This window comes from Eublepharis macularius, chromosome 1 (assembly GCF_028583425.1).
Source record: "Eublepharis macularius isolate TG4126 chromosome 1, MPM_Emac_v1.0, whole genome shotgun sequence".
Classification (NCBI taxonomy): domain Eukaryota; kingdom Metazoa; phylum Chordata; class Lepidosauria; order Squamata; family Eublepharidae; genus Eublepharis; species Eublepharis macularius.
In genome coordinates, this window is record NC_072790.1 from 237,365,271 (window position 1) to 237,381,112 (window position 15,842).

General features: G+C 48.3%; 1 protein-coding gene across 2 annotated transcripts in view; it reads left to right on the forward strand.

Moving 5' to 3' along the window:
• Positions 1-15,842, forward strand: part of ASH1L (ASH1 like histone lysine methyltransferase) — an 81,597-nt gene that overhangs the window by 11,756 nt on the left and 53,999 nt on the right. For both annotated transcript variants that reach the window (XM_054994124.1, XM_054994131.1), the window contains exon 3: positions 8,669-13,481. In XM_054994124.1, the coding sequence (XP_054850099.1) occupies positions 8,669-13,481 (4,813 nt within the window). The remainder of the gene's footprint in view (positions 1-8,668; positions 13,482-15,842) is intronic.

The following is a 15,842-nucleotide window of genomic DNA, read 5'->3' on the forward strand; positions in this document are numbered from 1 at the left end:
AGAGCTCCCTCATTTCCCCAAGAAACTGCTGAGTGCAGGTATCCTTCCAATCCTTGCGGCGTCCTTGGCTATGCAGGTGAACGCTGCAGAAAGCTGTCTGCTGCTGGCCTGATGGCAGCCTGCTTCTGAAAATTCAGAAGGCAAACAAACAGTGACCGAACGTGGAGACTTCCCTCCCTTCATCTTTTTTGGCTGTTAAGGAAAAGATCCTGTGTGTATGTATGTTTGTGCGTTTGTGTGGGGAGGGGAATCACATATCCTTTAGAGCCAAAGCTCTGTCGTCGCACCTAAACAAAGACTAATGAAGAGCAGTTTGTATTCATGCTTCATGTCCATGCATTCCAAAATTGGGCTTGAGGGAAGGCAGCAATCTACTGCAGCTTCCAGGAGGAGTGAAACCTAAAAGCTCTTTCTGACAGATGCTGTGGATTCGGGGGTGGCCTTGCCACGAGGCAGGGGGTGGGGTGGGGTGGGGAGGCTGCAGAGCCCGGGGCTGCGTACCTTTACAAACAGCACAGAGAGGACAATAGTCAGATCGGAGTCGTGGTACATTTTATGGAAATCTGTCCACATTGAACCCCATTCATTCTCATAGGGCTTGTGCAGGACAGATTCCTTGAGAACTGTGTCTTGTCAGTTAGCAAAATATGCTATTATCCCCACAACAATCACCTTGTGTAGGTGGGGCTGAGTGAGCTCTGGAAGAGCTGTGATTGACCCAAGGTCACCCAGCTGGCTTCAAGCGGAGGAGTGGGAAAACAGACCCAGTTCTCCAGATTAGAGTCCCACTGCTCTTAGCCACTACACCAAACTGGCTCACAGTGATATAGGGCGACCCTGTTCTGGCTTCAAGCCATCTAGGTTCTTTAACTGCTAGTAGCTACAAGATTGCTTCCTCCCAGTAATTCAGCCTTCCTAGTAAATGGTTATGAGCTCCAGGTAAAGGCATTAGCTCTCAGCCAGGTGTTTCTAGTCCTGGGAGGTGGCACTTAACAGGCTGAAGGATGTATAAAAATAGAAGAGGAAGAGGTGGCAGGTTGGGCTTCATCAGAGAGCAGGAGGGGCTGTGGAACCAGGCACGTGGGTGCAGCTGTTGCTGTGAGAAGCCCCCAGCAGTTGAGAGGGACCTAAGATGCTGCCATCTTTGTATTCTGGGCTGTTTTTTCCCCTTTATTAAACCACATTTATTACAAAGATACCTTGCCTCTGTGAGCTTCCTTGCCTGTCCAGATCCTCAAAAGAACCCTTGCCTTAGGCAAAGCAGCCTCTGGCAGAATGCCGCCTTCTGCATCAGACCAAAAGGCCATCTACTCCATCACTTTCTTTCCAGCAGAAAACTGCCAGAGGCCTCTAGGCACATACAAGCAGGGCATGAAAGAGATGGCCCTCTCCTGGAATTGACTGGCAGCCGCTGGTATTCAGAAGCAGACTGTCTCTGAACATGGAGGTTCCATTTAGCTGTGTTAGCTTGTAGCCATTGATAAGCCTCTCCTCCCTAAATCTAACGTTTAAAAAAAAAAAAGCTATCTGAGCTTTGAGGATTACAGTTACTCTTGGGTGGAGGGTATGGGGCAGTAGGCAGACTGAAGGAGCTGCAGGGTCTCTGTGTAGAAGTCTGTTTTGGGGTGGGGGGCATTGAATGAGTAGTTAATGGCATTTGTGATAGGTAGGGATCCTTTTTAAAGTCCGCATGGTGGCTTGGAGAGCTATTCTCCTCCCTACCCAAGCACGACAGGAGGAAGCAAACTATTAAATTGCCTGCCTGTGGCCCAGCTTAAGTCCAGGAGGATGAAATAGAAGCCAGGAGTTGAGAGAATATAGTGGATAACACTGCAGAAAAACCTGCCCAAACAAGCTGTGATCAGGCTGATACGTATCCCTTGAGAGAGCGCTCCTGCCGGCTAGTACGTACCTACGCTGGGCAGAATTGCCAACTCCAGCGCGATGCTTTTTCCATGTAAGGGAGCCCTGAGCATCCTCAGTGGCTATTTTGGGAATGAGAATGGGCCCTTGGTTTGGACTAGCGCTCCCAGGCAGATTGTGGCTGTCTCCTTGGCTGCCTGTCCCGCACATGCATGCAGAGGAAGCAGAAACCCTGCTCTCCCTGCAATTGTAAGGCTCCAGCAAGAATTTCTGTGCGACTGCAGCTGCTGTAGGGAAGCTGGGCTCTGTGCCAGTCTTTCTCTCTCACTCTGCCTTTCTCTTCCATGCTACAAAATCCCTCCAGCGCCAGCAGCTTTTAAAGTAAACAACAGAGTGGGATCTAGAGGCATCCACCCTCTGTCTGTCACAGCAGGGCCTGCAGTCTCCAACAAATCTGGTTATGATTCCGGACTAGCACTTGGTGGATGGGAAGGGAAGTCCAGGCTTTAGAGGAGATCACAGTCCACCCTGTGGGAGCCTATTGTTACTCTCAGTGTGTCTGCTTATGAAGAGTAAGCGTGCCACAGTAACTAAGAATTTGAGCTGTAAGACCCATCCTGATTCATACCCCACCTCAACCATGTGTGCAGTGGAATAGCCCCACTGACTCACAGACACTGTCCCACTTTGCCCTGCGAGGCATCTGGGTGCCAGTGACATTCAAACTCTCCGTCTGTCACGTGCCACCCGCCTGGCTCTCCCAACCCTCAGAAGGGACTTTTTGCTCCTTCCTCCTCCCCCCCCCCCCACTTGGCCCTTGTAGGAATTGCCTGCAGGGTGCGCCAGGGCTCACCGTTCCCATGTGTAGCTTTGCTACACTGAGGCCCAGCCTTGTGTGCAAGTCTCCTGCTACCCGGTGCCTAGTTACTGCAGGGACTGCTTGCTGCTCTTGTGCATCTTCGAGGGATCAGCAGTTGGCCAACAGGTCACCTCCCTTCCTGTGGCAACTGCTTTTAAAAATAACATGTTTGAGCAACAGAAGATGCGGCACAGACAACAACTGCGAGCATTTAAGAATTAAAATGTATTTATTAAAAGAAAAAAGTTCACATTCATGCTTTCCAGCACAGCACCAAGGGATTCCAGAAGAAGGGTGTAAACACAACAGTTCCTTTGCCCCTCACTCTATACATGCTCTAGTCTGATCTCATTGTAAGGCGGGCTCTTTAATTTAGAAAGTCACAGCTTACTAAGAGACTAACAAAGAATTTGGTGATCTTTAAGTAGATTCAGAGGAGTTAGCCATGTTAGTCTGTAGTAGCAAAATAGTAAAGAGTCCAGTAGCACCTTTAAGACTAACCAACTTTACTGTAGGATAAGCTTCCGAGAACCACAGCTCTCTTCGTCAGATGCATGGAAGGTATGAAGAAACTGGCTGGATATGTTGATCTTTAAGATACTACAGGACTTGAATCATGCTCATCTATTGCAGCCCAACACAGCTACCACCTGAGAAGTTCCCATACCTTACAGTTCTGGTCCAGGCCTCCAGCTTGCACGTAGCTAAGCACCACTGCCTGCAAGGAAGCTAGTTGTGCTCCTTCCCTTCAGATGAAATCTGACAAAAGAGACCCCCCCCCCCCCCCCATGACAGGAGATTATATCATCTCCCATTGCCCCACCTACTGGACAAGTCAAAGGAATAGATCAGAGACGCTTTTCCTGAAGTTTACAGGGAAAATTCTCTCTGGCATTTTACACCTCCAAATCTCCTGTCTCCCCCCACTCTTTTTAAAATTAGGGGTGAAGATTTTGATACACTCCAAACCTCCAAAATTTCTCCACGATGTGAAATTGCCAGGTGGCAGTTAGCAAACTGCTGTTGCCTCTGCCGCATGGGTATGGTCATAGTTACCTTCCTTACTGAATTGTTGTGACAAAGATGTAGATTATGCTACATAAAACATGTTGGATGCTATAAAGCTTTATATAAAGGCAGAGTTTTATCATCAACACATCCACATGTGTCCAAGCCCCTAGCTTTGGGCGGAGGGAGGGGAGGTTTTAGCTTTACCCCATGGTTTGGCTTCCTACTATACAGAGATTGCAAGCCTTCTACATACCGTTATCCCACCTCCATTACACTTCTGCACTAGCCCTGCTTTAATCTTTTAGTATTACTACATTTTCATGTTGCCTTTACTTGCATAGTACTCAGGCTGGCTGCATTCTTCTTTTTCATTTTATTCTTGCAGCGTACCTGCACGGGTAGACGTAATGTTACCTTATCAAATCATTGATCCATCTGGCTCAGTGCTGCTTACCCTGGCAGTGGCTGTACAGGATCATCTACCCCAAGCTCCTTTTATTTGAGGTGCTGGGGAGTGAACCATGCAGTCTTCTGTGAGCAAAGCAGGTGCTGTACTGCTGAGCCCATAGCTCCCACCCCAGAGCTGAGGCTTGGCAGAGCTCACCCAGTGAACTTTTTTGTTGCTGAATGGAGACTTGAACCCAGGTCTCCCCAGTTAAAGGTCAGTGCTATACCACACTGGTTCTCACTTGCATGTGTAGCACTCATTCAGATCAGGTGTCACCACTTACTGTGATCACTCGGTAATTGAAAGCCGTTCGGACAAGTATGCAATTTATGTTAGCTGCAAATTTGAGTGTGGCTTTCCTTGTCTTCAAAGGCTTTGTTTGGTCATGGAGGAAGCTGGTGTTCCTTTTCGTACCTGCTGCTTCTTGCTCAGGACTCACTCAACCTGCTTGTCTGCTCCCCCCCCCCCCAGCGGAAGTTCTTTCGAGCCCTGCCATTACACTGCCGCTATAGCTCTGAGAGCTGTTACAGCCCAGCTGTAGAAGTGCGGGCCTCGTATTTCCTTTCCTTGCCCATTATGCTTGTCTCGTGTATACTAAATCATGTCTTCAGTTCGAATATAAGCTCCTTGGCAGCGAAGGGACTTGTTCCTCCCTGTGTTCTGGAAATCCCCTAATGTGCTTGAGGTGCTGCAAATGAAATATTAATTACTGAAATGCATGAATGAAGGAATTCTTTAAAGTTTATAATTGTGCAATCCTAGTAATAGGATATGGGCATGCTCTCGTAGCGAGAGAAACTCTTAAGGGAGAGAAAAAGCAGCCTCTTGCCTGTATTGGAGCTCTCCCAAGTCCTTGCTTTTCCAGACTTCTTAAAGCCCTGATCAGCAACTCATTTTGATGAAGAACCAGTTTGTGGAGTGGGTTGGGGGCAGGTCAAGATTTCCAGCCCCTTTTTCCTTGATGGCAGTCCCGCCTACTAATCCCACTCCACAAGCCTTATTCCTTCCCTGTCCCTTTCTCATTTCTGGCTTAGAAACTGACTGCTGAGAAACCAAGTTAGGAGTTCGATTCATATGTATGGAAAGCAGAATTCTTTGACTCTGTGATCGCCTCCCCCCCCCGCCTCCCCCCTCCGCCTCCATCTGTCTCAGTGGAATCGCCCGTTGGCACTTTAAAGACTAAAATGAACGTTGTCACATACGTTTTCTGGATTTAAGCCCTCTTCATTATATGCAGTGAAGTGAATGCTTGAGTCTGCCAGATTTTTATATATTGGGCTGAATTCTGTTCTAATACCCGGATTGTGACATTTCTGTGCATAGTTGAAAAGCGTATAAGAGTGGTGATCGTTCAGAGCAACTCAAATTGATGGTAATGCAGAATATTTAATTATGTTAAGCAACTTTATAGAGGCTGAGAAAATGATCAGACCCGCCCCCCCCCCCCCGGCCTCTTTTCCCATTTGAAACCTGCTGATGAACTCTAATTCACCTGTGTCCCGTTGGCTTCCCCCTGTGAAATCCCTTCAATGGAGAATGCTGCTTTCAGGTCAGCTTCCTGAGAGTTCTGGAAGACTGAAATGTTCTCCTACTGATTTCCGAACGTTGCCACTCTCTGTCATCCTTGCATCCATTTTGTTCATTTGTGTAGTGACTGACCTGAGTGTTGTAGGTAAACTGTGGCAAGGAGTTGTTCATGGGTGATTGCCTGTCTTTCCCTGGGGGATGAACTGAAGCTCCTGTAGGGATGGACAACATTCGGTCCTGTTGTACTGCTGACTGATTGGATATGGTGATGGAGTTGGCACCTGAGTCTAGTGCTGATGTTTCTGGTGGTGCATTGTCAATGGGTCTTTTGGATTATGGATTACTATCATCCCGGCCTGTGAGAGAGAGGAGTGTCCTTTGTCCAGAATGAGCTGCCATTCCCTGTTGCTATATTAGAGTGGTTTTAGTTGCGGCCGAATAGCCGAAACTCGCCCAGTCTCATCAGAGCTTTGGAGCTTAAGCAGGGTCGGCCGTGGTTAGTGCTTGGATGGGAGATGTAGGCCACCAAGGACGTCTGGGCTTCTCGTGCTGAGGAAGGCAGTGGCAAATCACCTCTGCTCACCTCTTGCCTTGGAACCCGCCCCCCCCACCCCGCCCTGGGATCGCCAGGATTTGGTTGGGACTTGACATCACACAATTATTGTTTATTTAATGGGGAGATCTGCAGTTGATGAGTGCCGTTTTTGGGACCTGTAGAAGTCTGTCCTTGGGCACTGCTCTAGCCTTGTTATTTTTTGCCTCCCATTTCATTTGGATAGGTATTGCGATGTTTAAGAGCGTCTACTGTATATATTATCATTTAAATGTGAGAGACTGCCTAAGGAACTGGAGTATTTGGTTTTATTGTAGGTCTTGGCTGTAGGGCGTAGATTTAAGAGCATGGTGATTCTACGTCTGTTGTGCAGTTGCATGGTAGTGTTTAGAAAGTAAATCTTCCTGTATACTTGGTTGCTGATCTGAAAGTCAGCACTCCAGCAGAGGCAGGAAAGGGAATCCACTGGGAAGTTGCTGAACTAGAATCTGCCAGCAGATATGGTAGCACTGGCTCTGGGGTCAACAGGTTGATTCTTTTCTCTGTCTCTGTAGAGGTTATTTTGCTTAGCATAACCAAGCCTATGTTACTGATGACAGTTGCGAGTTATCGCTGTGCTTGGCTGTCTACTTTTCAGTTGTACATAGAAATGTCACAGCCCAGGTCTTTTAACCCAGTGTTTAAATTTTGTTTCCTTTTCTGAGTATATAAAAAGAAATCTTGCTAATTGAGGATTCACTCCATTGCACGCAACAGAGGGTCCAAGACATGAAAGCCACACTGGAGTATCTATTCATATTCATATTCTCTCTCTCTCACTTACACTCTCTCTCTCTCTCTCTCTCTCTCTCTCTCTCTCTCTCTCTCTCTCTCACACACACACACACACACACACACACACACACACACACACACACACACAGAGAGAGAGAGAGTTGGATCCTCAGAACAACCTTGTAAGGTAGTTTAGTTTGAGAGACTAACCAGCCCAAGGTCACCCGGTGAGCTTTATGGCTGAACTGTGACTTGATTCCAGGTGTCTCCAGTCTTAATCTGACATTCTAACCACTATACTTTACTGGTTTTCAGTTTTCATGTTCCTTCAGTACCTTTCTTTCTGTTGTTCCGTCTTTCATAGATTTGCAGTTCCTAAAAAAACTTATTAAAACAGCAAAGTCTGCATTCACCTTACCAAAGATGGGGTAGGAAAAATCTCCAGGGGTTTCTAATTTCATTTTACTGCTGGCATGTGAAATTTTGCTTGTGGTACCTGAAAGTTAGAAACATGTATAATACAAGTGGGGAACCACAAGGACTAGCAGGAGACATCTCATTTCCCCCTTCCGTGTCCTCTTTTCCTTCCTTGCCCCCAATAGCCTCTCCTCCCTTCTCCTGCTTCGTTCTCTCCATCCTGCCCACCATTGTCTGCCCCCGTCTTCACTTTTCCTTCTTCTCTTCTGACAGTCTCTCCCCCATGGCCCAGTTGCATGGTGCCAGCTGAGGCGGGCATAGTTGCATGGCAGGGAACCGGCAAGGACTTGCTGGAGGTTCTTCACTTTTCCTGTATCCCCTTCCCACACTATTTCCTTCTTCTTGGCAGCATCTGGTGCTCACTTTCCCCTGTGTCCCTCTAAACAACTTACCTGTTATCTGCCCCTATCCTCATTAATATTTCTTAATTTACTTCATTTATATACTGCCTTTCTCCACAATTGGGACCCAAAGCAGCTCACACCATTCTCCTTGCCTCCATATTATCTTCACAACAACCTTGAGAGGTAGGTTAGGCTAAGAGTATGCAACTGGATAAAAGTGACTTTTACCCAGTGAGCAGAGTGCAGATTCAAACCTGGCCTCCTGGATCCTGCTCTGAAACTCTAACCACTACACTGGCTTTTGTTGGGGGGGGGGGACTGCTGTTGAACAGTGACAAGCAGCCAGTCCTCAGTGAGTCATGTGGTATCAAGTTGTCCTGTGGTTGCTTCTGGGCTTGGCCCCAATGAGCCCTCCCTCAAAGGCCAAACTAGCCCTGGAAAGAGCCCTGCCCCCCTTTCCCAGCCTTTAAGCAGTAGTCACTGAGAGCATCTGATTAAAGCCTCAGGCGCTCCTTTTATCATTTTGGGATTTCCTTAATCCGCCCGATGTATTTTTTAAAAAAAAAAAAAATTCAGATTTTTCTGCAAACTGGAGCATTTTTCAAGTGTGTAGGAAGATCAGCCTTGTCCATTCATGGCTCCAGTTTCTGCATTTAAGTATCCTCAGATCAGCACCACTTGGCTATGAGTATATAAGATACATTTTTGGTGCTGCCATGGTAAACCAAAATGATAACAAGAATGCATTTTCTTTGCTGTTAACTCCAATGATTAAAGCTGTTCCTTTTCTTTTTTTAAAAAAAAAAATCCAGGACCCAGCAAAACTGTACAAGAAAGGTGGCGATACCACAGCCGTTGAATGCTCCACAGCTGAAGGCAGGCCGAGGGAAAGCAGTCCACTTTCGAAGAAACTTTCACCGTTGCACTCTGAAGCGACCGATTATGGGAAGTCGGCACTTTCTACTCCGGTCAGTAGCCGCGATCCAGACACAAAAGACAAAGCTCAGATTAATGGAGCCACCACCGTAACAGAAAAATTGGCTCAGCTCATCGCCACTTGCCCCCCACTGAAGTCTTCCAAGACAAAGCAAAAGAAGCCAGTCATGGGGATTGCTTCTGAATTTGCTAAAGACTCTGGAAAGAAACTTCCGCCGACGGGGAGCCCAGCTGCGGCACCTAGCAAGGACTTTGGGAAGAAACTACCTGGCAGCGGGAGTATGGGCACTACATTAGGCCACAAGGATTTTGCAAAGAAGGCACCGGGGACTAGCAGTGGAGCTGGGTTAATCAGCAAAGACTCTGGGGCTAAAAAGCAACCAGGGACATGCCCTAGTGCGGCTGGACTAGTTAGTAAGGACTGTGGGAAGAAGCTGCCAATCCTTACTGCTCCAGTAGGGTTGGTCAACAAGGAAAGTGGAAGGAAGCCACTTGTGACTGGTGTGCCAGTTGGGCTAGTCAGTAAGGAATCTGGGAAAAGGTTTCTGGGGTCTAGCGGTCCAATTGGATTGATTAATAAGGAGACTGGTAAAAAGCTGCTAGGGACTGCCAGTCCTCCTGGGTTGGTTAACAAGGACTTGGGGAAAAAATTACCAGTGTCCAGCAGTCCAATTGGATTGGTTAATAAGGATACAGGAAAGAAATATCCAGGTTCAGACGGCCCAATTGGGCTGCTTAACAAGGACTTGGTAAAGAAACTGCCCATGGCCAGTAGTCCAAGTGGTTTGGCTAACAAAGACTCTGGCAAGAAGCTCTTGGGGGTTACTGGTCCAGTTGGGTTGGTTACAAAAGAATTGGGAAGGAAGGTGTTGGGCACTGGTATTTCACCCGGTTTAGCTGTTAAGGATGCTGGAAAGAAAATGGCAGGGGCCAGTAGTCCACTTGGGTTGACTCACAAAGACTCTGGGGCTCTGAAAGCAGCAGACGTGGGTAGCACTTCCTCGGAGCCCTTCAGACGCTTTTGCAGTGGAAGCGTCATCAGTCTTGACGGTCCTGAGCCCACAACCCTGTTGAAAGACAGCAGCAGCAGCATTAAAACGTTTGAGAAACATGTTCCAAGGCAGAGCAAAGAGAGCATCCCAGAAAAGCTGGCAGTTCAAAGAGATGTCTCAGGTGTAGGCAAGGAAGGGGCCTGCGTACCGCAGGACGCTTCTTCGCCGAGTGAAAGGAGCACTTCTGATGCATCGAAGCATGAGAAGCAGCTGCCGGTGTATTGCACTTCCCCGGATTTCAGGACAGCAGGAGGCGCTTCTGATCTGAATACGGCCAAATCTCCATTTAGTGCTGTAGGAGAGGGGAACCTCCCACCCCCCTCTCCAGCAGCCTCTGTCACGGCTTTAACCCGAAGCCCCACATCGACCTTGGCTCAGTTAACTTCCAACCCCTTGCATTTAAATAGCACACCAGAGCTCTTAGAAGGAATTTCCGAGCCGATTAGTAAGACCCCGTTCTCCACTGACAGCGCACGCTCATCAGCGAACAGGCTGTCAAATCCCAGCTCACACACTACCAGCAAAGGGATCGGTAGGGAATTAAATGAGTCCAAAGCTGCCCAGACAGATACCCCAAAACCTAGCCCTGCCATAGGCAAAAAGCTCAGCTTGGCCACCAGTTCAAACATCCGTGCCACTATTGCCCCTTCGGTGGTTAGCTTCTCCAGCTTATTTAACAATAAACCCATTCTAAAAATTGGTGCCATGACTGCATCGGGGAGACCGTGCCAAGACTCCCTGAGCAGCAGTGGTGATCCACAAACAAAGCCCTTGAAGAAAAGGAAAGGAAGGAAGCCGCGCTGGACCAAGGTGGTCTCCCGGAGCACCTACCGGCCTCCCAACGATCTAGAATTAGGAAGGCATGATCTTTTCAAAACCATGTCTTGCAGCGCACTGTCCAACAGTAACCTGGACCAGGCCAAGCTCTTTAAAAACTCAGGCCCACCTTCCTTTGCAGAGCATGAATTTGTCAAGCATCAGCTGCCGAAGCTGAACAAATCCAGTAGCATGCAGACTCTGCCTCTGCTTAATAACATTGATAAGGAATCCAGTAAATTTTACAGTCCTCACATGCAGGCTTCCGGTGGGTGTGTTTCGGATGAATTGTTAACTGATATGTACAAGTCCAAAAGGGGCAGATCAAAATCCAAAGAGATGCCCCATTTGGAAGGCCCTCCAAAGCGAACCTTGAAGATCCCTGCCTCAAAGGTTTTTTCAGTACAGTCCAAGGAAGAGCAGGAGCCTCCAGTGCTGCATCCAGAGGTTGAAATTCCTTCCTTTCGACAGAGCCTTGTGGAGCACGCTTTTCCAAAGAAGAGAGGTCGACCGAAAAGACAGATCAGGTCGGGGGTCAAAATGAAGCCCCCTGTTCTGTCTGTAGCTCCTTTCGTCTCCACGGACAGTTCCGACATGCTGGAGCCCGAGAGTGACCATCAGCAGAATGAGGGGTTCTTTGAAATGACGGATCAGCTTGAAGACCCAGAGGAACTTGGGAAAACAAATGCCTGTACGACAAGCGACCTTGAGGTAGATCCAGACAGAAAAGAGTCCAAGCGAAACAACGGGCAGCTTATGAAAACCATCATCAGGAAAATCAACAAGATGAAGACCTTAAAGCGAAAAAAGCTCTTGAATCAAATCCTCTCGTCTACTGCGGCTGAACCAAATAAAGGGAAAGTGCAATCCAAGCTCCACACAACGGTGTCAACCCTTGCTGCCACGTTCGGCTCGAAACTGGGCCAGCAGATCAACGTCAGCAAGAAAGGAACGATCTACATAGGAAAAAGGCGAGGCAGGAAGCCCAAAGCAGTCCTGAATGGCATCTTGGGTAATTCTGCCAGTTTGGCTGTTCTTGAAAAGTCGGCCCATCAAGCAGGAGGGACAGCACTGGGCCAAGCAGTCCCCCCGTTGCTGACTTCTGCCTCTAATAATTCTGAGATTCTTCCATCGCCTGTTTGTTCTCAGTCGTCTGGGGTGAGTGGGGGCCAGAGCCCTGTCAGCAGCGATATGGGCTTTGTGGAGCCCAATTCGGTTCCGTATTTACACCTCCACTCCAGACAGGGGAGTGTGGTTCAGACCCTAGCAATGAGAAAGGCCTCCAAGGCCAGGAGGCGGCTCTCCCCACCAACTCTGCTCCCAAATTCCCCATCCCACATGAGTGAGCTAAGCTCACTGAAGGAAGCGACCCCGTCGCCTATCAGCGAGTCCCACAGTGACGAGACAATTCCCAGTGACAGTGGAATTGGAACTGATAACAACAGCACTTCCGACAGGGCCGAGAAGTTCTGTGGCCCCAAAAAACGGCGGCATTCCTTTGATCATGTCTCCCTCGTCCCCCCTGAGACCTCCACTGTCCTGAGTGGTCTTAAGGAGAAACACAAGCACAAGTGTAAACGCAGGAGCCATGACTACCTGGCCTACGACAAGATGAAAAGGCAGAAGCGGAAGAGGAAGAAGAAGTATCCACAGTTGCGGGGAAGGCAGGACCCTGATTTCCTAGCGGAACTGGAGGATCTGATAAGTCGGTTGAGTGAGATCCGGATAACCCACCGCAGCCACCATTTTATCCCCCGGGACTTGCTGCCGACCATCTTCCGAATCAATTTCAACAGCTTCTACACCCACCCTACTTTTCCTTTGGATCCTTTGCACTACATCCGGAAGCCTGACTTGAAGAAGAAGCGAGGCCGGCCCCCCAAAATGAGGGAGGCGATGGCTGAAATGCCCTTCGTGCATAGCCTCAGTTTCCCCCTTTCCAGTACTGGATTCTACCCCTCCTATGGTATGCCTTACTCTCCTTCTCCTCTTGCTGCTGCTCCCATTGGCTTGGGGTATTATGGGCGGTACCCACCAACACTTTACCCCCCTCCCCCCTCCCCTTCGTTTACAACCCCGTTGCCCCCTCCGTCTTACATGCACACTGGCCATTTGCTCCTCAACCCAGCCAAATACCACAAGAAGAAACATAAGCTGCTGCGCCAGGAGGCTTTCCTCACTGCCAGCCGTGCGCCCCTTCTCTCCATGAGCACCTACCACCCCAGTGTCCCGCCGGAGATGGCCTACGGCTGGATGCTGGAACACAAGCACCGGCATCGCCACAAGCACCGCGAACACCGCTCCTCGGAGCAGCCTCAGGTCTCCATGGAGGCCTTGGCTGCCAATGGCTCTTCCCGCACCGTCTTGGAGTCTTTGAAGCGTTACCGCTTTGGGAAGGAGGCAGTGAGCGAGAGGTACAAGCATAAGGACAAACACCGATGTCATATGGCGTGCCCACACCTGTCCCCTTCGAAAGGCCTGCTAGGCAGGGAGGAGCAGTGGGTCAGGAGGGAGCCAGCAGAGTCGAATTCGCTCTCGCTAGGATTACAGACACCGTTGCAGATCGACTGTTTGGACACTCCGCCCAGCCTGCCTTTAGGGCGATTCACTCCAAGTTCCGAGCCAGCCAGCAGCGATGAACACACAAACCTTTTTACCAGTGCAATAGGTAGCTGCCGAGCGGCTGGCTCTTCCAGTGCTGGTGGACGTAAAAAAATATCTGACAGCTCGGGACTGTTCAGCCCCCAGGAAGCATCGCTCAGTCGACCCTTGAGGAAGGAGACGTTGCCTCCCATGGAGAAGGCGCTGACAACCCTGTCAGGTAAAAAAATTGCTCTTGTTGCACATATTAATCTGTTGTTTAAAGCATTCTTACTATCCATATGGAGTTAGTAGGCTCAGCACCTTTTTGTCCTTTTGATTGCAAAGGGGTAGCCACGTTACTTCATAGTAGTAAAATAAAAACAAAAGTCAGTACGAAGTTTTGTGAATGACAGCTCACTAGCTGGAAGCGAGCTGTGACTCATGAAAATTCATTTTGAAGTAAATTATATTTCAAGGTGTTGCCAGACTTTTGGTTTACTTTGTGTCATGACAACAGAGTGTTTCAGGGCCAGGCCATGGAGGGTGCATTCCCCAAACCAGGAACCCCAAGGTCAGCGATGAGAGCTTGATCTGGAATAGTGGAGCCTGAAGCTGGCAGAGAAGGCATAGCGCTGGTGGCCTAGAGTAAACAAAAGGGTCACGGTCTCCTAACGAACGGGAGGTAACAGGGATTGAACCTGGGCAGTGTAAAATCTCTGGATATGTCAGGCCTGGAATAGATAAGGATCACAGATAGCTGATGTTAACAAAGACTTCTCTCTACCTGAAAGCCAGTGCTTGTGAGAACAGGCGATAACTGAGGTAGATTAACTAAGTTGGTCTTTGATTCGCTATGTGAGAATTTCACAAAGTCACAAGCCTGCCTGTTGTTGAACTGGAGTTGCGCACCTCTGTTCCCTTCTCTGCTTGAGCATACATGATCCCAGATAGCTCACTAATAGAATATTTTGGGGGATGGTTGGGGAGGGAGGTCTGATGTTAAAGGGAAGCCGAGAAAGGATAAAAGAATACCAGAAATTTGGTCACACAGCCACTAAAAATTTGAAGCTGGTTCCTGACTATTGGAAATAATTTTCAGGTTTATGGAAGGCTGGTGAGTATTTCTTCAGGTCATCCTTATCTCTAGACAACTGACTAGCTCTACAAACAGAATGGGGATGTTGTAAAGCAGGGATAACTCACTCAGTGGCTCCTGAGCCAGGCCCTGTGTGGCTTTTTAGAACAGCTTGCCCATGATGTGTAAATAGCGGGGTTTTGTATTTGAGGCTGGTCGACATATGCAGTGTGTACTGGAATGGAGCATATCACTGTTGAGTGCTAGCCCATTTTAAAAACAAACCCTCTCAGTACTGACATAAAATGATTCTAGAAGCTCAGAAGTACTGGTTGTATTATATATTATTTTGTGTGTGTTAGGAGTAGTGTGTAGGGCTTACAGTAGTCATGTCACTCGTTTGGTTGATGGAAAGTGTGAATGTGGCTCTCCATGATCCAGGTAGCAAGTACCACTGTTTTAAACTAGATATGGGCACAAACCATGAAAATGGCGGTTTGTGGTTTGTCGCATTTCACGAACCACGAACTTGCCCCGGTTCACGAACCAGTTTGTTCGGTTTGTGAAAACGTCACTTCCAGGTCACCAGAAGGTCTGCAGAGAGCCCCCCCCCCATTGCCTAGGAAACTGATTGATCGGCGCCAGGCTGTCTGCAGTGACGAACCGAAATACAAACCAAACTAACGGGGCTAAAATTCATCATGGTTCGTGAGAAATGAGCTCCTGTGAACCGCCGGTTTGTGAACCACAAACCGGCCTGATTCGTGACGAACCTCGGTTCGTATTTCAGTTCGTGCCCACCTCTACTGTAAACTGTTATATGAGCCCAGGTATTAGGTATGCATGCCAGAGATACCCCTTTTTGGGTGGCTGCTTGACTTGTATAGATAACTTTGCCATGGCTAACACATGGGGTGGCTGCGTTCTGCTAACAATGCTACTTGTCACTCAGCACCAGTAGTGAAATATATCTCTGGAATCTAACCCGTGTTCTTTACATGGTTTTTGTGGGCAATATTCAAATATTGAAACTCTGCTGAGATTTCCCCACAGGACACTGAAATCTAAAATGGCGCTCTTGTCCTTCCCCACCCCCCAGATTGGATTTCTTTCTTTGCTTTCCCAAGGAGTCGGACATTCAGTTACAAAAATCACAGGCTCAACTTGCGCAAGTCTAATATGTGACATCCCAGTGGGTTAAGTTTGGAAAGTAGGCGTAGACAATAGGTTGTGGTAGTTAGTGCAGTTCTGGGAATTTCCTGAGGAATTCCATTACCGTGAGTGACCCAACTTGAATTTGATGAGAAACAGCCTTTAATTAGAAGAAAAGCAGAGACGTTGGAGGCTGAAGCCCACCAAGTGCCGTCTCTGAATCATTGCGTCTCTGCTAGTGCATTTAATTGGTGAGTCAGATGAAAATGTATCGCTTTCAGTAAGTGCATTTCCCACAATTGGAAGCAGCTGTTTTTGTTGTGGAAGCAGCTTTTAGCTTAGCGCGCTTGGCTTGTTCACCTCCTCCTTGCC